Source organism: Dermacentor variabilis, chromosome 1, assembly GCF_050947875.1.
Source record: "Dermacentor variabilis isolate Ectoservices chromosome 1, ASM5094787v1, whole genome shotgun sequence".
NCBI lineage: Eukaryota > Metazoa > Arthropoda > Arachnida > Ixodida > Ixodidae > Dermacentor > Dermacentor variabilis.
Genome location: NC_134568.1, coordinates 4,438,006 through 4,457,199, shown reverse-complemented (window position 1 = coordinate 4,457,199; position 19,194 = coordinate 4,438,006). Strand labels below are relative to the sequence as shown.

The window sequence follows — 19,194 nt, the reverse complement described above, 5'->3', positions numbered from 1 at the left end:
CTGCATGGGTCGACCAGGGACGACCACCAATGCCAGCTCTCCGCCGACGCGGACCTGATGAGGAAGGTCTTCCATTTTCACGCCGCTTTTCAGCTTTAGAAGCACAGTCCTGGTTGTCGACGTCTTGTCACCAAGGCCATGGACGCGCCACCTTTCCCGGCTTACCTCCTCCACCTTGCCGAAAGCCATGAACAACGCCATAGAGCAGCCAGTGAAGCCTAAGCTTCAACTGCTGGTCTTGCGGGTCCACGATGACACACCGTCTTCCCTTCACTTGCAGTTCTTTAAGGGCCATGAGGCGCTTCGTCGCAGTGGCGTCAGACAGGGTCACCGCCCAGACGTGGTTTATCTGGTACGCCCCTATGCATACCACGTCCGGCAGCAGTCCCGTCGGCAGAAGGGCGTCTCTAAAATCTTCGACCTTGTAAGGTCTGGCGCGTACATCACCGTGTAAAAACACGGTGTTAAAGGCAACTCGTCCTTTCGGCAGCTGAGGCAAAATAAACGGATAGTCCTTATCGTCGTCGGTGATCCTGTTTCCGCGACCTAAAGTGGCCGCTGTCGCTGCCCCGGAAGAGGCCATGACCCTACGATCCGAACAGCTCGGCTGCCGGATGCAGAATGCGCCACGGAGGCTAGCCATGTGCTGCAGTTTACCTCATGTGCTCGTGACTTTCGCGCAACGCATCTGAAAAAAAAAAAGAAGAGACCACCGCCCCCGGGAGGGCTTGAACCTCCAACCTTTCGGTTAACAGCCGAACGCGCTAGCCGATTGCGCCACGGAGGCTAGCCACGTGCTGCAGTTTACCTCATGTGCTCGTGACTTTCGCGCAACGCATCTGAAAAAAAAAAAGAAGAGACCACCGCCCCTGAACCTCCAACCTTTCGGTTAACAGCCGAACGCGCTAGCCGATTGCGCCACAGAGGTTTTTTTTCTTAATTGCCGGAAGTTTCACCAAGCTAACAAAGAGGGCATCATTTCTTGAAGTAAGGTAAGCGATACATAAATATACACTCACACACATTCAACTTTGTGCGCATGCATATTGTGCTAGCCATGTGCTGCACTTCACCTCGTGTCCTCGTGACTTTCACGCAACGCATCTGAAAAAAAAAAAAGAAGAGACCACCGCCCCCGGGAGGGCTTGAACGTCCAACCTTTCGGTTAACAGCCGAACGCGCTAGCCGATTGCGCCAGGGATGCTTTTTTTTTCTTTATTTCCTCGTTACAGAAATGCCATGCAAATACATTGTGAAAAGAGAAGAGCTTATGCTGACTCTCTAAAATTAAAATCGCTTTAATTTAGCCAACTCATCGAACAGCGGCAACCAATCGGGCGGTTCTTTCTGGGCTTTGTACACTTCACGCATGTAGACGACACTTTCAATAAAGTTTTCTCGCACAGAATGGGCATTCACATCAGCATGACATACCGACATTCTTGTGGACCATATACTATGGAGGCTCAGCAGCATAATAAGGTCATATGGAATATCGTTATTGCCTGTGTCTAAGTATCTGATACCACGTGGGGTTATTGGTAATGCTTTCTTTAATGTTCGTTGTAAGATGTCCCAATGAAAAAAGGGATCCCAACAATCAATGAAGACGTGATCGACAGTCTCTGGTTTTTTACACAATATACAATCGGTGGTCCACGGCACATATATTCCCTTGTCGGCCAGCCAAGTCTTTACAGGCAAGGTATTTGTGTGGAGTTTGAAGAAGAATGATTTTACCGATGGTTTCACAGGCATTCTTTTGACCCTTTTGAGGACATCATCGCCTGAACCTCCATAGTATGCTAACCTATACATTGGAACTGGCATTAATGAGTCTATCATGTCATGGTACAATTTCTTTCTTTTGACGGAACTTAAATATTCTAGCGAGAATCGAACACTAAGCATACGGAAAGATAACACTACTTCCTGAAGGAAACCTTTCACTGGAGGGGATTCAACATTCGAACACGAAACAATGAAGTCAGGTAACAGATTACCTAATCGCACATGTGTTATGGTGCGCAAAAATGCATCACTGTGGTTCCGCAAGAACATAAACCGCGATACAATCTGGCGCACAAATAGGTGTGACAGTCAAAGACCACCGCTGCGAACTGATCTGAACAGATTAGAGCGGCTGCAGCGTTCCCAAGTTGAGTTCCAAATGAACACAGCGAACACTCGATGCAGTTTCTGTACATTCACTCGCGACATGAATAGCGCTTGTAGTACGTACCATATTTTTGCAACCAGAAAAATGTTGCACACAGTGGAGCGCACGAACATTGAGAGATTGCGCCCTTGCCATGCCAGCGCTTTTGCCTTCGCCGTCTGTGTTTCCTGTTCCCAGAACTGCTTACTGTCTTTGTAATGTTCAAGCGGCACGCCAAGATATTTCACAGGCATGGTCACCCACTGTATGTTTGCGAAACTGCGTGGTTTGCTTTGACACGCGCCATGCCAAAACCCGATGCACTTATCCCAGTTTATGGCACTACCTGTTTTTTCACAATAAGTTTTCGCCAGAGTTACCACTTCGCTGACACTGTCATAGTCATCGCAAAACACTGCTAGATCGTCTGCGTAGGAAAGCACTTTCACCTCACTTTGCTGTAATATGAAACCTCTTATTTTCTCGTTCTCTTTAATGGCTAAGCAAAAAGGCTCCAGGTATATTGCGAAAAGCAATGACGAAATTGGGCACCCCTGTTTCAGAGATGAGCAGACATTGACACTTCTCGTGAGACTCTTGTTAATAATCAGCCGTGTGCTGCAGTCTGTGTACACCATTTTTAAGCAGTCTATAATCATTGATCCTATGTTCGTGTATTCTAAAATCTCGAAGTGAATATCATGAGCCACACGGTCAAATGCCTTCTCCAGGTCTAGCCGCCACATTGCAACTTTACCCTCGAAAGCATCGACGCATTCTAGAATGCTCCTGGCGACGTGTACATTGGTAGTTATTCTGCGCCCTTTAATCCCACACGTTTGGTGGGTGCCAACTAAAAGTTTTATTACGCTCTGTAACCTTTTCGCCAGTATTTTCATAAAAATTTTATAGTCAGTGTTCGCAAGGCTAATGGGGCGGTACGATGCAACAGACAAGCGCTTTACAGGATCGTCAGATTTTGGTATCAGGACCATCTGAGCTGTTCGGAATGACGCAGGTATTCGGTTGTTTTTGTAGGACTGCACTAAAAATTTCTTCATAATTAGTGCTATTTCTGCTTTAAATGTTTTGTAGAAAGCTGCGCTTAATCCGTCCGGCCCAGGTGCCTTTCCTGAGCCTAGTTCTTCTATAGCAGCTTCAACTTCACGCACAGTTATAGTCGCTTCGAGGCCTTGTTTAATGTTTTCTTCCAATCGTGGCATAAAGTGTAGGAAGTGGCTTATGAAGCCACCCAGATCAGTTTTTCTTTGTTGAACACTATGGAGATTGCGCCACGGATGCTAGCCATGTGCGGCAGTTTACCTCATGTGCTCGTGATTTTCGCACAACGCATCTGAAAAAAAAAGAAAGAAGAGACCACCGCCCCCGGGAGGGCTTGAACCCCCAACCTTTCGGCTAACAGCCGAACGCGCTAGCCGATTGCGCTTCTTTTTTTCTTGATTGCCCGATTTTCAGTACACAACTATTTACAAGAGGAAACAATCACCGAAACAAAAAACAAGATACAACATACGTTTGCTGTTGGGCACGTATTCAACCAGTATCGTACTGGCTGAGTCTAATCAAAATTCGCGCAAATTAACCAACGGCTCTACTCTTGGGAGCCACTCAGGTGGTTCCTCTGTCGCCTTATGGAGAGCGACAAACCAGTGCATCTGTTCCCTGAAATACATTCGTGCAGGCCGCGCATCTTTATCAACATGGTATCCCGCCATTCTCGCGCGCCAAATACAGTGGAGGCCCAAGAGCATAATTAGGTCAAAAGGCACCCCGTCGTCGTTATCTATGCTTAAGTAACGAATGCCATACGCGTCTAGTGGAAATTCTTTCTTTAGTGTCCTCTGCAATACATCCCAGAAGAACACGCCTCCCCAACAGTTTAAAAAAACATGATCTATTGTCTCTGGCTGCTTGCAAATTAAACAGTGTGTTCCCCACGGTAAATACACTCCCTTTGCCTCCAAAAACTTCTTAACTGGTAATGTTCCCGTGTGTAATTTAAAGAAGAAGGTCTTTGTTCCTGGCGGGACCTGCATTTTCTTTACTCTTTTTAAAACATCGCTGCTTGGGCCTCCACCGTACAAGGACCTGTACAGTGGCACTGGGAAAAGGACGTCGCACAAAGCACAATACAGTTTCTTTTTGTTCACAACGGAAAGGAAATCATTCGAGAAGCGCACTGAAAGAAATCGAACACTCGATACAACTTCTTTGTAAAAACCTCGAATCCCTCCCGAAAACTCTGCGGTTGAAACCACATACTCTGGTATTTGTCTACTCAGCCTTATTTGACATACCGTGCGCTAGAAAGGGTCGGTTGAGTCCCTAAAGAACAAGAACTGGTTTACCAGCTGCCGCACAAAGAGGTGGCCCAATCCCAGCCCCCCGTCTTTTACCCTCCGGAACAAGTTGGTCCGGCTACAGCGCTCCCATCCCGACACCCAGACAAAAACGGCAAAAATCCTGTGTAGCTTCTGAACGTTGGACCGTGAACAGTGCAATACCTGCATTACGTACCAAAGCTTGCTGATAAAGAAAAGGTTACAAACGGTGGCTCTGGCAAAAATAGAAAGGTTAGTGCCTTTCCACTTCTCAGCTCTCTTCCGTGTGTCTTTGACCTGCCCTTTCCAGTACTGCTCGCTATCACGATAGGCATCGAGCGGGACGCCCAAGTACTTGCCTGGGGTCGTCACCCAATGCACGTTGGCAAAATGATCTGGCTTCGTTGGCCATGATCCATGCCAGAGCCCAAGGCACTTCGACCAGTTAACTCCACTACCAGTGACATGGCTAAATTTACGGACACATTTGACAGCCTCAATTATGCTCCCCTGATCCTCCGCAAAAACAGCGACATCATCTGCATAAGCCAGCAGCTTCACTTCAACTGCTTGAAGCTTAAATCCCGTAATTCTATTGTTTTCAATCAATCTCATACACAGGGTTTCAATGTAGATAGAAAACAACAGAGGGCTGAGGGGGCAGCCCTGACGCACAGAACGTTGCAGGCTGATGGGAACCCCTAAACTCTTATTCACGATCAATCTGGTCGTGCAGTTACGGTACGCCAGGGCGACCCCATCGCAGATTACAGATCCGAGATTGGCATAGTCTAAAACGGCAAACAGGATTTCATGAGCCACGCAATCAAAAGCCTTCTCGAGGTCAATCTGTAAAATGGCAATCCGACTATTACAATCATCACAGCACTCAAGTACACTGCGCGCTTTGTGAATATTGGTAACAATAGTCCGGCCTTTAATCCCACATGTCTGGTGAGGCCCGACGATGTCCTGTATCACTGTCTGCAATCTTCGCGCCAATATCTTCATAAAGATTTTATACTCGATATTGGTGAGTGCTATGGGACGATACGCCGTAACATATCTTAATTTCGCTGTATCATCAGTTTTAGGAATGAGTACTGTGTGTGACGACCCATAAGACGGAGGCAATGTCTTCCATTTGTAAGCTTCGTTAAAGATTACATTCAATACAGGGCTAATTTCGTGCTTAAATTCTTTATAAAAAACGGCGCTAAAGCCGTCTGGTCCAGGCGATTTTCCAGGGTTTAAGTTGTTTATGGCCTGTTCAACTTCGGATTCTGTTATCTCTAGTTCCACTCTTTGCTTTCTTTCGTCGTCCAGTCGGGGTATAGCACGTAAAAACTCATTCCCAAATGTGGTAGCGTCTACTTTGTGGTACGAGAATAGCGCCTGGTAATGCTCATGAAAAGCTGCTTTGATGTCGTCTGTGTCCGTTGTCAAGGTCCCGCGCCATTCTATTCCGTCGATGTGGTTTCTTTCAGCGCGTGCTTTTTCTAACCCTAGCGCTCGTTTCGAAGGCGCTTCACCTGCAGCTGTGTCTTCAGCCCTTGCCCTCACCAGGGCTCCCCGATAGCGTTGCTCTTCAAGTAGCTCTAACTGTTGTTTCACTTTTCTGATGTCTTCTATCCATTTGCCCGGTGCCTGAGATTCCTGCCTCAGCAGTTTATGAAGAAGTGCCTTTAACTCAGTCTCTTTTTGTTTCTCCGCGTAACGAATACAGGTAGCCCTCTCTATAGCCTTTATTTTTAGGGTTTCCTTACTCAGCTCCCACTGTTGCCATACATGAAGGTCTTTACTGGGGTCTATTTTCCTTATTTCTTCTCTTACTGCTCGGTTAAACGGTTCATCCTGAAGAAGCTTATTATTTAATTTCCACGTTTCCCATGAGAAAGTGTTACCTCGCTATGGAATGCCTATGCAGCACTGAACTAAACAATGGTCAGAGAAAGACACTGGCACTACTTGGTAACTGTTACATTCCGGAAGGATGTCAACAGACGCATAAATGCGGTCGAGCCGTGCGTGACTAGAGCCCTCAAACCGTGTGTACTTCACAGCACGCGCTCCTTCGAGGCACTCTGCCACATCCTCAAGGTCCCAGTTCTCTACGATTCGCGACAACACTTCAGTGCTTTTGTCTCTAAAGCCACGAACGCTTGTTTTATCCCGCGCACTGAGGACACAGTTGAAATCGCCCATTACTATGAGCTGTCTTCCTTTGCATAGACGCTGTTCAATTTGGTGAAAAAACTGAGCCCTTTCATCCACCTTATTCGGCGCGTACAAGCATACAATACGCCACTCGTTGTTGTTGAACGAAAAATCAACGACAACACACCGGCCCAACACACACGAATAAATTGCATGCACCTCTAGCCCCGGCAACTTCTTAACAAAAAGAACACAGCCAGCGGATGTGCCCACCGCATGACTGACTACGGCAGAAAACCTAGACGTGAAACGCCGCACCATAACGGAGGCTAGCCATGTGCGGCAGTTTACCTCATGTGCTCGTGATTTTCGCGCAACGCATCTGAAAAAAAAAAAAAAAAGAAGAGACCACCGCCCCCGGGAGGGCTTGAACCTCCAACCTTTCGGTTAACAGCCGAACGCGCTAGCCGATTGCGCCACGCAGGCTTTTTTTTTTTCTTTATTGCCTTTTCACAACCGTAAACAAAAAGATCAAATACACGACATGTACATATTCTAAACATACCAGCCACAGCACGGCCAGTGTAAGGTGTTTAAAAGGGCTTCACAGAAGCCAATTGGTCTAGTACAGGAAGCCATTCCGGGGGTTCACATAGTGCTCTGAACAAGTCGCGTGTGTATATAATGCTCTCAAGAAAATAGTGTCTTGCTGAGTGAGCCTGTATATGACAATGCCTGATGTCCATTCTCGTCTTCCATACGCTGTGCAAGCAAAGCAGCATTAGCATATCACTCGGCGCTTCCCCTGTTTCTGCACGTGGAAGAAACCGGATTCCAAAAGGGCTTATCGGCAATTCTTTTTTAAGTGTTCTTTGTAGGACGTCCCACAGAAATAGGGCGTCATGGCAGTCAATAAAAATATGCTCAATTGATTCTGGCTTATTTCAGATTAAGCAGTTTACCGACCAAGGTACAAAAAGACCTTTGCTTTGTAACCATGGCTTTACAGGGAGAGTGTCGGTATGTAATTGAAAAAAGAACGTTTTAGCAGAGGGTCTCACTGGCATTTTTTTAACGCGCTTTAGCACATCGCGCTCAGGACCTAGCCTGTAGGCAGCTCGGTAAACCGGTAATGGTAAAAATACATCGAGAATATCAGAATACAAACGCTTTTTCGTGACATCACACAAGTATTCATATGAGAACCTTGCCTTGAGCAGGCGTACAGAAGCAACCACTTCACGCAAATAAGGACTGAGCGGTCCAGCTCCGAAAGAAACAGTTGACACGACAAAGTCAGATAGATAATCATGCAATCGTGCTTGGATCACAGTTCTCAAAAACACATCAGTTTGGTCCCGCACAAAGAAGAATCTGCTTACCAGCTGCTTGAAAAACAGGTGTGAGAACCCTAGCCCACCATTTTTCACCTTGTGAAACAAATTGCACCGGCTTGTGCGCTCCCATTGCGATCCCCAAATAAAGGTCGCAAACACTCGGTGGATTTTTTGAACCGAAGTTCTTGCCATGGCCATCACTTGCAACACGTAGAACACTTTTGCAATTAAAAACATATTACAAACGGAAGCTCTTGCGAACATTGAAAAGTTATGGCCACCCCATTTATCGGTAGCATCTTTGACGCGTTTATTTTCCTCAGACCAATATTCATCAGCATTGAGGTAGTTATTTAGCGGGACACCGAGGTACTTTCCGGGGGAGACGGTCCAATTCATATTACAGTACACCTCGGGTGTGCTCTGCCAGTTGCCATGCCAAAATCCAAGGCATTTCGGCCAACTGATCACGCTACCAGTTGCTGTGCAGAACGCCTTAGCAACACTGATAACTTCCTGCACGCTTCTAGCATCAGTGCAAAACACGGCTATGTCGTCCGCGTACGCTAAGACCTTAACTTCACTGCTGAAAAAAGTGAAGCCTCGAATACATGGTGTTGCAAACAAACGTAAACAAAACGGCTCCAAGTATATCGCAAAAAGTAGAGGGGACAACGCACATCCTTGTTTCACACTCGACCGCACAGGAATTGACATACTTAATTCTTTGTTGATCACTAATTTGGCTGTGCAATCATGATACACCATTTTAACACCTTCAGTAATTACAGATCCAACATTTACGTGCTCCAGCAATAAAAACAGAACTTCATGTACAACTTTGTCGAACGCTTTATGTAAATCTAGCTGAATCATAGCTACGCGGTCATGCATTGCGTCACAACATTCGAGAATACTTCTTGCTATGTGTATGTTCGTAAAAATTGTTCTACCTTTAATGCCACAGGTTTGATGCGGGCCAACGAGGGACTTAATAACGTTTTGGAGCCTTCTAGCTAACACTTTCATGTATATTTTATAATCTGTATTGGTCAAACTAATGGGACGGTAGGACTCAACTGAAAGTAATTTTGCAGGATCGTCAGTTTTGGGGATCATTACTACGTGCGCTGTCCTGAACGAGAGAGGCGCTTGCTTTTTTTCATAGCATTCAGCGATCACTCGGTGTAAAGCCACTGCCATTTCTGCCTTAAAAAATTTGTATACGGCTGCACCCAGTCCATCTGGCCCAGGTGATTTGCCATTACCCAAGTCATCGATTGCCGCTTCAATTTCGGCCACGCTAATTTCAGATTCCAGTGATTCTCTAACCGTGTCCTCTAATCTTGGCATAAGAGTTAGAAAGTGGGCTTTGAAGTACTCGGGGTCATAAATTCTTCCTCCGAGAAGTTCGGTATAAAATTCAACAAATGCACATTCTATCTCTTCGCTTTCTCGTGTAATTTTGTTGTAATATCGAATTTCATTTATCTCCTTATTTGCAGCAGGCTTCTTTTCTTCACTTAGCACACGCTTAGTAGGCGTTTCGCCCAGCCACAACTTTTCAGTGCGCGCCCTTATCATTGCACCTCGGTACTTATCTTCGTCGATCAACTCGAGTTTCGCTTTCACCTCTGGTATTCCTTTTTTAAACGCTCCAGGCACTTCATGTTCTACCCCTAACATGTACAACAGTTCACTGTGTAACTGTTTCTCTAGTTGCCTTTCCTTGTGACGCAATACGCATGCTCTATCGATGGCAGCAATTTTAATGTCGCATTTAAACTGCTCCCACACTGATATGAAACAGTTGGTTTCCGTATGCAGGGCATTTGAAAGATACTCCTTGGCTCTCGTGACAAACAATTCATCTTGCAGCAGTTTTTCATTGAACTTCCACAGGAACCAATTAAACTTGACACTCTTTCGTTTTTCGCCAATCGTAATCGAGACCAAACTATGATCGCTAAAACTGAGATATTGTGTTTCATAAGAGGAACACAGTGGTACAAACCTCGCCGGTACGTATATTCTATCAAGCCTCGCATGGGAATCACCTTGAAAGTGCGTATACCGTGCTTGGCCATCTCGCGTCATTGCATAACCAATGTCCTCAAGCTCTCTTTCAATTACTATCGCGTTCAACAGCTCAGCGCTTCTGTCGCGTACTTTGAGGCTCGTCGTTTTATCTTCAGCTGTACAGACGCAGTTGAAATCCCCAAGAAACACAACATGTCGTTCTGTTTTCAAAAATCCTTCAGCATACTTAAAAAAAATTTCGCGTTCATGAATTTTGTTCGGTGCGTAGATGCACACAGCGCGCCACAGTAGACCAGCAAAAATAAAATCACATGCGACAAGTCTCCCACTATCGCAGGTGGACACTTTTTCTACAACCGATATGCTATTGCGAATAAAAATGACGCAGCCTCCTGACCGTCCAACAGCATGGCACACACATACACTGTATCTAGATCGAAAAACTTGAACCATCTGTTCTGTTTGCTCCTCACTCTCAATTTTTGTTTCTTGTACAGCCAGAAGGTCAACGTCATTCTCTAAAAGCATGCGACTAATCTGACACTGCCGCCTGCGCGAACACATTCCTCGCACATTCAATGTCGCAACGCGTAGACTAGATTTAAAGTTAGACGCCATCTCATGGGGTTGCTTGGCCAAGCGTCCTACTCACATCGATGCTGTGGGGTTCTTGTGGTCATCGTTGAAGGCTACTGGAACGGGTCCTCCGCTAGGGCGGAGGCGTTTTAGGGGCCACCCTACTGCCAGGCGGCACGTTCGGCTTCGGTTTAATCATAGACCTCCGCGTAGTCGATGCCTTCGTTGGAGGTTCGCCGGTGCCTGACGCAGTAGATATTCCTGTATTGCCAGTGTCTTCGTGAGCACGCTTTGCAGCGATGCTTCCGGTCATAAGCATCTCGACGTCCGTTGCTTCCTGGCCGACTTCTTGCGGCAGTGACGATGACGCGCTTGCTGCCTTCACGCCTGCGTCGCATGTTGCAGTCTCTGGCTTCGTTTCCGGGGCTGCAGCCAACGGCTCACCCCCCAGGTTCGCTTCCTGGACAGCTCCTGGGGAGGGTTCAAGGGGCTTTGCAGGAGTCTTTGCCACGTCGTTGTCCTCCCTGCTAGCTTCTTCGGCATCTGCGGCGTCCATCATGTGTTCGGATACTACGTCCCTTTGGAGTGGGCCTGTAACGCTGGCATAAGAGCGCACACATTGGGAATCATCGTGGCCGAAGCGACGACAGACCCCACATCGTGGAACGCGGCACTCTCGCCGGATGTGTCCGATGCCACGGCATCGGAGGCAGAGCGGCGTTCTGCCAGGAACGAAGACGAGCGCCATATCCTCAGCAACACGCAGTTGGTGTGGTAGGTCGTCCACAGTGAGGCCCACATTTAATTTCAGCGTCACCGAGCGGGTGGTTGATCCTTTGTCAATGCAGCCCTTGACCTTCCACTTGTCTCTGCTAATTTCCGTCACTTTTCCAAACGGCGCCAAAGCCACTCGAACGTCTTCGTCCGGTACGCCATGAAGCAGCCAGTATAGCTTCAGTCGGACACCTCGATCGCGCGGGTCGATGACCATGCAGCGGTGGTCTTTAACGTTGAACGCTTCAGCTTCTAATATCTTCCTCTTGCCTTCCTCGTCCTTAAACGTCACTGCCCACAGGTGATTCATTTGGTATGCCCCGAGGGCAACCACTTCCGGCAGCAACGAAAGACGTGCAAGGCTATCTCGGACATGCTCCACTCGATATGGCCTGGCTTTCACATCAGCATGCAAAAAAACGGTGTTTAAAACAGAAGCACCTGTGGGCAGATGAGGCAGAACAACCTGGTAGTCTTCAGCCGGCTTTTCAGTACACCTGATACCACGGCCCACACGGGCCGCTGAAACCGCCCCTACAAGGGAGCACATGATAGCACGTCCTTCCACTTCGGTAGCCAAGACGCGTCTCATTGCTCCACGGAGGCTAGCCATGTGCTGCAGTTTACCTCATGTGCTCGTGACTTTCGCGCAACGCATCTGAAAAAAAAAGAGACCACCGCCCCCGGGAGGGCTTGAACCTCCAACCTTTCGGTTAACAGCCGAACGCGCTAGCCGATTGCGCCACGGAGGCTAGCCATGTGCGGCAGTTTACCTCATGTGCTCGTGATTTTCGCGCAACACATATGAAAAAAAAAAGAAGAGACCACCGTCCCCGGGAGGGCTTGAACCTCCAACCTTTCGGTTAACAGCCGAACGCGCTAGCCGATTGCGCCACGGAGGCTTTTTTTTTTTCTTTATTACTGACGTGGCAACAAGGCTACAAAACAAGACATTTTATCAATACACAACGGTCACGACAAAAACTCTGCCACTGGTTGGCAGTCACAGGGCTAAAAACGCTTGAAATTCGCTGGCTCAGTCATCACACTGAGCCATGTTGGTTTTTCTTTTTTCAAATTATACATTTCCTTAATATGACAAATGCTTTCAATGAAGTATTCTCTAACAGGCCGGGCATTTACTTCAGCATGTCTCACAGCCATTCTAGTTTTCCATAAACTATGTAAGGACACCAGCATGAACATGTCATAGGGTACATTGTCTTCATTTAGAGTAGGCAAGAAACGAATCCCATATGGAGTAATCGGCAAGTCCTTCTTTAGTGTTCTCTGTAAGATGTCCCAATGGAACACAGCATCCCAGCAGTCAAGAAAAATGTGTTCTACTGTTTCGGGTTTTTGGCATAGTAAACAGTTGACGCTCCAAGGCACGGAAAGGCCTTTTTCATCTAGCCATGGTTTCACAGGTAAAGTATTGGTGTGAAGCTGGAAAAAGAAGGACTTTACCGACGGGCGTACTGGCATTCGTTTTACTCTTTTTAGTACGTCCTTTTCAGGTCCAATGCAGAACATCGAGCGATAGAATGGCACCGGCAACATTGTGTCTACCAGGTCCTTATATAAGCGCTTTCGTGGTACCCTACTTAAGTATTCCATGGAAAACCGAACGGCAGTTTACCTCATGTGCTCGTGATTTTCGCGCAACGCATCTGAAAAAAAAAAGAAGAGACCACCGCCCCCGGGAGGGCTTGAACCTCCAACCTTTCGGTTAACAGCCGAACGCGCTAGCCGATTGCGCCACGGAGACTTTTTTTTCTTTATTGCCTGTTTTATAACGAATACACGATTCACAGCTATTCTCCGCTGCGATTACAAAACAAAAAAGACAGTTCAATGTGCGGGGGTACCTTGTCGATTAATTTTGGTTTAAAAAGGCTGAATGTTTCCAAGCTTTTCAAATGCTGTTAACCACTCAGGTGGTTCGCTGAGCGCTTTAAACGCTTCGCGAATGTACAATACATTTTCAACAAAATATTCTTTGGCTGGTTTAGCGTCAACATCCTCATTACGCACCGCTATTCGTGTTTTCCATACGCTGTGCATGCAGAGTAACATCACCATATCACATGGCACGCCTTCTGTCTCTTCAAACGGTAAAAAACGGATTCCAAAAGGTGTTAAAGGAAATTCTTTTTTTAGTGTCCTTTGCAGAATGTCCCAAAGAAAGACTGAGTCCCTGCACTCCAGAAATATGTGCTCCATTGTCTCCGGTTTCTGACATATTTGGCAATTCACACTCCAGGGTATAATGATCCCCTTCTCCTGCAGCCATGGCTTGACAGGAAGCGTGCCAGTGTGTAGCATGAAAAAAAATGTTTTTGTTGTTGCTCTTACAGGCATTTTCTTAACTCTTTTTAAGACATTCTGCTCACGCCCCAGTGCATATACTGCACGGTATATTGGTACTGGACACATGATATTAACTAAATCTCGGTATAATCGCTTTCTTGCGACAGTGTTCAGGTATTCCAAAGAAAAGTGTACTTTTAGAAAACGGAAAGAGCTTATCACTTCAAACAAAAAACCTCGGACAACCACTTGACGTATGCCATACGACGTCACAACATATTCTGGCAGTGCGTCACCTAATCGCGTCTGGATAACGCACCGCAAAAAACAATCGCTTTCGTCGCGCAAGAACATGAAACGCGACACTACTTGTTTCAAAAATAAATGCGACAAACCCAGCCCTCCTTTCTGCACAGCGTGAAACAGATTCAGACGACTCGTGCGCTCCCATCCTGATCCCCACACGAACATAGCAAAAACCCTGTGCAACTTTTGTACACACACTCGGGATATACATAAAACTTGCAACATATAAAACACTTTAGCGACAAGAAATAAATTGCAGACAGTGGCTCTCGTGAATATTGACAGATTCTTGCCTCCCCACTTCGTTGTTTGTGCTTTAGCCCGCTCAGTTTGTTCAGTCCATTGCGTCGTGGTATCGCGATAGTATTCCAAAGGAACACCAAGATAACTGGTTGGCGTATCTGTGAACGGTACTGTTTCTAACACTGCAGGCCGACTGTCCCATTCACCGTGCCAGAAGCCTAAGCTTTTTGGCCAGCTTATGGCACTGCCCGTTAGACTGCAAAACTTTCTTGCATCCTTGACTGCCTCCCGAATGCTCTCTTGGTCAATGCAAAATAGTGCGATGTCATCTGCGTAGGCTAGTATTTTTACTTCCTGAGTTAAAAGACGGTAGCCGCGAATGTTTTCGTTTTCTCGTACCTTCAAACAGAAAGGTTCAAGAAAAATCGCAAAAAGTAAGGGCGACAAAGGGCACCCCTGGCGCACACTGGATAATACTGGTATATTTTCGCTGAGTCTTTTATTGATTATAAGGTGAGCGGAACAGTTCTCATAAGCCATGGCTACTCCGTCCTGAATCACTTCGCCTACATTAATGTGTTTTAGCAGGGCAAGAAGTATGCTGTGAGCAACCCTGTCAAAAGCTTTTTCTAGGTCTAACTGAACCATTGCTACACATTCGAGGTTCGCATCACAGCATTCAAATATACTCCTAGCGATGTGAATATTCGACAATATTGTTGTATTCCTGATACCGCATGTTTGGTTTGGGCCTACTATGGATTTAATTACTGACTGCATGCTTTTTCCGAGCACCTTCATGTAGATTTTATAATCCGAATTCGTAAGACTTATGTGCCTGTATCCAGCGACAGATTTCAGCTTTACCGTATCGGTGGTTTTCGGTATAATCACAACATGACTTTTTCTGAATGACGGCGGCAAGTGCTTAGTTTCATGAGCTTCTGATATTACACAGTGCAGTATCTCGCTTATTTCGGCCTTGAAAGTTTTATAGAAAGCTGCTCCTAGGCCGTCTGGTCCAGGCGCCTTTCCTTTACCCAAGTCTTCTATGGCTTCTGTAATTTCTTTCGCAGAGATCGGTCTCTCGAGTCCCTCTTTTATTTCGTCTTCTAATTTTGGCAGAAGTGTTAGAAAGGTGTTCACAAACTCTTCTGTTACGAGCACCTGCCTACCGATCAACGCTCGGTAGTGTTCAACGAAAGCTTTTGCAATTACTTCTGGGTCTTTTGACATTGTGTTGTTAAAACAAATTTCTTTAATTATGTTTTTGGATGCGTAACCCTTTTCGTCACTGAGCGCGCGCTTAGTTGGCGCCTCTCCCAGCCACAGCCTCTCGGATCGTGCTCTTATCGCGGCTCCTTGGTAAATTTGAGCGTCCACCCTTTCAAGTTCGCGTTTAATTTTTCTAATCTGTTTCGACAACAATCCCGGTATTGTGCACTCCGCGTTTGGAAAATGAGCGAGCATGCTTTGCAGTTCTTTCTCTCTTTGTTTAGCTTTATGACGCATCACACAAGCCCTCTCGATCGCACTCATTTTCACTTCAATTTTAAACTGCTCCCACAGCTCAGCCCAATTTGTTGTAGCATCTATTTGCATTACGTCAATTTTTCCTTTTACCGCTTTGACAAACCATTCATCACTTAAGATCGTTTCGTTCATTTTCCACAGTTCCCAGTTAAAGTGAGACCCTCTATGTTTCGTGCCCAATGTACACGTTACTAGGCTGTGATCACTGAAGCTCACGTGCTTTACTGCGTAGCTAGTGACCGTTCGCGCAAGGTTTGCTGATACGTACAAACGATCTAGTCGAGCGTGACTCTGCCCTTGGAAATGAGTAAAAACAACACTGTTACTGCTTAATATGCTTCCAACGTCTACTAAATCATAGTCTGCCACGATTGCGCAGAGTTGATGCGCACTTGTATCCCGTATTATTTTACTGGGCACCCTATCTTCGGACATGCAAACACAATTGAAGTCACCAAGAAGAACAACATTTCTTTCACACGTCAGGTGTGACTCAACAAAGTTAAAAAAAATTTCCTATCACTAATTTTGTTTGGAGCGTACACACAGACAATTGGCCAATCAATATTATTGAAAGAGAAATCACATAGGACCAATCACCCATCTTGGGCCGACATTACACTCTGCGCAACAATACCTATTGAATTACGCAAAAATAAAAGACAGCCACCGGCCTTACCTACTCCATGACAAACACAAGTGTTGTAACGGGATTTAAAAACCTGAACCATTTTGTCCGTTTGCTCTTCGCTTTCAATTTATTTTCTTGAACAGCAAGAATATTTATGTCGTTTTCCAGCATCAGGCGACTTAACTGTGCTTGTCGCCGTCTAGCCGTTAACCCTCGTACGTTAAGCGTGCCAATACGTATTGCTATTCCATGATTATTTGCCATTGAAAGAGAAGAGCAAGCACAAACTACAATACATTTCGGAAATCAAAGACCGCCAAACTTACAAAAAACAAAACCCTGCACCATCATAAGCTCCGTCTCATACGGCGAAGGCATGACGTTACCAAATGCGCTACTCATCATTCACTTAAAGGTTCCGCAGCACCTAGTCCTTACTGAGCCTTCTACCGAACAGCACCCCGCTACCGCGGGGGAACTGTCGGCGTTGTCCGCTTATCTGGTGGGACAGTCGGCGTCTGTCGCCCGTCCGGTGGGACGGTCGGCGTCTGCCGACCACCTGGCGGATTGGTCGGCGTCTGACGCCCCTCAGGTGGATGTTCTCGCGTCGGCCTCCTCTCGAGCGGAACGTTCGGCTTGGGCTTCAGTGTAGACCGCCGGAAAGAGGAAGCCTTCGTGGGTGGCCCTTCGCTGCTGATACCGTCGTCTTGCTCAAGCCTGCCATCTTGATCGGGTATTTCGCGAGGTCTCTTTGAAACGGCGCTGGCCTGGTCCATTTTCTCGCCGGATTCTTCGATGAAGGCAGCGCCAGAGTTGCCCTGTCGCAGAACGCCCTCGGCAGCCTCCGCGTCCCCCTCACTTTCACGCACCGTAGAATTTTCTGCAGACGGTTCACTTTGCACTTCATTCTTGGCCACTGCCTCGCTACTGCCCTTTCTGGGTTGGCACTTGACGCTTGCCATGACCACTGGCTTCTCTTCCGTGCCTCGTGGGTCTCCGCCCGCTCCAGCAGTCTCTTCCGCGTCCGCTTGATCCAACAAGTGCTCGTCTAACGCGTCGCTCCGGCCAGACCCGGTCACGTTAGCGTAGCTTCTCACGCACTGGGTCTCGTCGTGGCCGAAACGACGACAGAGCCCACAGCGTGGCACACGGCACTCGCGCCGTATATGGCCGGTGCCGCGGCATCGGAGGCAGAGCGGAGCTCTGCCTGGTACGATCACGAGCGCATGGTCCTCTGATACTCGTAGCTGATGCGGGATGTCTTCCATGGTCATACCAGCCTTCAGCCGTAACGATACCAGACGCATGTGAGAACCTTTGTCGCCGCACCCTGGTACTCGCCACCGCTCCCTGGAAATTTCGGTCACCGTTCCGAACGGCGCCAAGGCTGCTCTGACGTCCTCGTCGGGAGTCGTGTGAAGGAGCCAGAACAGCTTCATTCGAATATCCTGGTTGCAAGGGTCAATGGCGACGCAGCGGTGTTCTTTGACGCTAAAGGCCTTCGCTGACAGCAGCTTCTTTTTTCCGTCTTCGTCCTTGAATGTTATAGCCCAGACATGGTTCATCTGGTAGGCCCCGAGGGCCACCACCTCCGGCAACAGCTTATGACGGTCAAGCGCATCACGAAAATGTTCGACTCGATAGGGCCTGGCCTTCAAATCACCGTGCAAAAACACGGTATTACACACGGTCATACCTGATGGCAGATGCGGCAGAACAAGCTGGTAATCCTGTGAAGACGTTTCCGTAAGCCTGATACCGCGGCCCGGCTGGGCCGCATGAACCGCCCCTACGGAGCACAACATTCCGTGACCATCCGCTGTGGTGCGCGGAAGAGGAATGATTGCGCCACGGAGGCTAGCCATGTGCGGCAGTTTACCTCATGTGCTCGTGATTTTCGCGCAACGCATCTGAAAAAAAAAAAAAAGAAGAGACCACCGCCCCCGGGAGGGCTTGAACCTCCAACCTTTCGGTTAACAGCCGAACGCGCTAGCCGATTGCGCCACGGAGGCTAGCCGTGTGCTGCAGTTTACCTCATGTGCTCGTGACTTTCGCGCAACACATCTGAAAAAAAGAAGAAGAGACCACCGCCCCCGGGAGGGCTTGAACCTCCAACCTTTCGGTTAACAGCCGAGCGCGCTAGCCGATTGCGCCACGGAGGCTAGCCATGTGCATCAGTTTACCTCATGTGCTCGTGATTTTCGCGCAACGCATCTGAAAAAAAAAAAAAAAAGAAGAGACCACCGCCCCCGGGAGGGCTTGAACCTCCAACCTTTCGGTTAACAGCCGAACGCGCTAGCCGATTGCGCCACGGAGGCTAGCCATGTGCATCAGTTTACCTCATGTGCTCGTGATTTTCGCGCAACCCATCGGAAAAAAAAAGAAGAGACCACCGCCCCCGGGAGGGCTTGAACCTCCAACCTTTCGGTTAACAGCCGAACGCGCTAACCGATTGCGCCACGGAGGCTAGCCATGTGCGGCAGTTTACCTCATGTGCTCATGATTTTCGCGCAACGCATCTGAAAAAAAAAGAAGAGACCACCGCCCCCGGGAGGGCTTGAACCTCCAACCTTTCGGTTAACAGCCGAACGCGCTAGCCGATTGCGCCACGGAGGCTAGCCATGTGCGGCAGTTTACCTCATGTGCTCGTGACTTTCGCGCAACACATCTGAAAAAAAAAAAGAAAAGACCACCGCCCCCGGGAGGGCTTGAACCTGCAACCTTTCGGTTAACAGCCGAACGCGCTAGCCGATTGCGCCACGGAGGCTAGCCATGTGCATCAGTTTA

At 47.6% G+C, this 19,194-nt stretch overlaps 2 protein-coding genes and 11 non-coding genes across 13 annotated transcripts in view; 1 reads left to right on the top strand and 12 right to left on the bottom strand.

Moving 5' to 3' along the window:
- The window catches only part of LOC142575171 (lysyl oxidase homolog 3-like), a 208,047-nt gene that overhangs the window by 101,818 nt on the left and 87,035 nt on the right, over window positions 1–19,194 (top strand). The gene's annotated exons all lie outside the window — the stretch shown is intronic.
- Window positions 714–787, bottom strand: TRNAN-GUU (transfer RNA asparagine (anticodon GUU)). The gene has a single exon. It is a non-coding gene; the product is annotated as a tRNA-Asn (tRNA).
- On the bottom strand, window positions 7,070–7,143 carry TRNAN-GUU (transfer RNA asparagine (anticodon GUU)). Its single transcript has one exon. It is a non-coding gene; the product is annotated as a tRNA-Asn (tRNA).
- LOC142569431 (uncharacterized) lies at window positions 10,744–11,956 on the bottom strand. Its single transcript, XM_075678611.1, has one exon. It carries the CDS (start codon window positions 11,932–11,934, stop codon window positions 10,744–10,746), a length of 1,191 nt encoding a protein of 396 aa, XP_075534726.1. The 5' UTR covers window positions 11,935–11,956.
- On the bottom strand, window positions 12,063–12,136 carry TRNAN-GUU (transfer RNA asparagine (anticodon GUU)). The gene has a single exon. It is a non-coding gene; the product is annotated as a tRNA-Asn (tRNA).
- TRNAN-GUU (transfer RNA asparagine (anticodon GUU)) lies at window positions 12,213–12,286 on the bottom strand. Its single transcript has one exon. It is a non-coding gene; the product is annotated as a tRNA-Asn (tRNA).
- Window positions 13,079–13,152, bottom strand: TRNAN-GUU (transfer RNA asparagine (anticodon GUU)). Its single transcript has one exon. It is a non-coding gene; the product is annotated as a tRNA-Asn (tRNA).
- TRNAN-GUU (transfer RNA asparagine (anticodon GUU)) lies at window positions 18,346–18,419 on the bottom strand. The gene has a single exon. It is a non-coding gene; the product is annotated as a tRNA-Asn (tRNA).
- TRNAN-GUU (transfer RNA asparagine (anticodon GUU)) lies at window positions 18,496–18,569 on the bottom strand. The gene has a single exon. It is a non-coding gene; the product is annotated as a tRNA-Asn (tRNA).
- Window positions 18,652–18,725, bottom strand: TRNAN-GUU (transfer RNA asparagine (anticodon GUU)). The gene has a single exon. It is a non-coding gene; the product is annotated as a tRNA-Asn (tRNA).
- Window positions 18,801–18,874, bottom strand: TRNAN-GUU (transfer RNA asparagine (anticodon GUU)). Its single transcript has one exon. It is a non-coding gene; the product is annotated as a tRNA-Asn (tRNA).
- TRNAN-GUU (transfer RNA asparagine (anticodon GUU)) lies at window positions 18,950–19,023 on the bottom strand. The gene has a single exon. It is a non-coding gene; the product is annotated as a tRNA-Asn (tRNA).
- Window positions 19,101–19,174, bottom strand: TRNAN-GUU (transfer RNA asparagine (anticodon GUU)). Its single transcript has one exon. It is a non-coding gene; the product is annotated as a tRNA-Asn (tRNA).

What these genes read in the sequence shown, in the direction of transcription:
- LOC142569431 (XM_075678611.1), bottom strand. Translation starts at nt 11,934, where the DNA reads ATGTGCTCCCTTGTAGGGGCGGTTTCAGCGGCCCGTGTGGGCCGTGGT.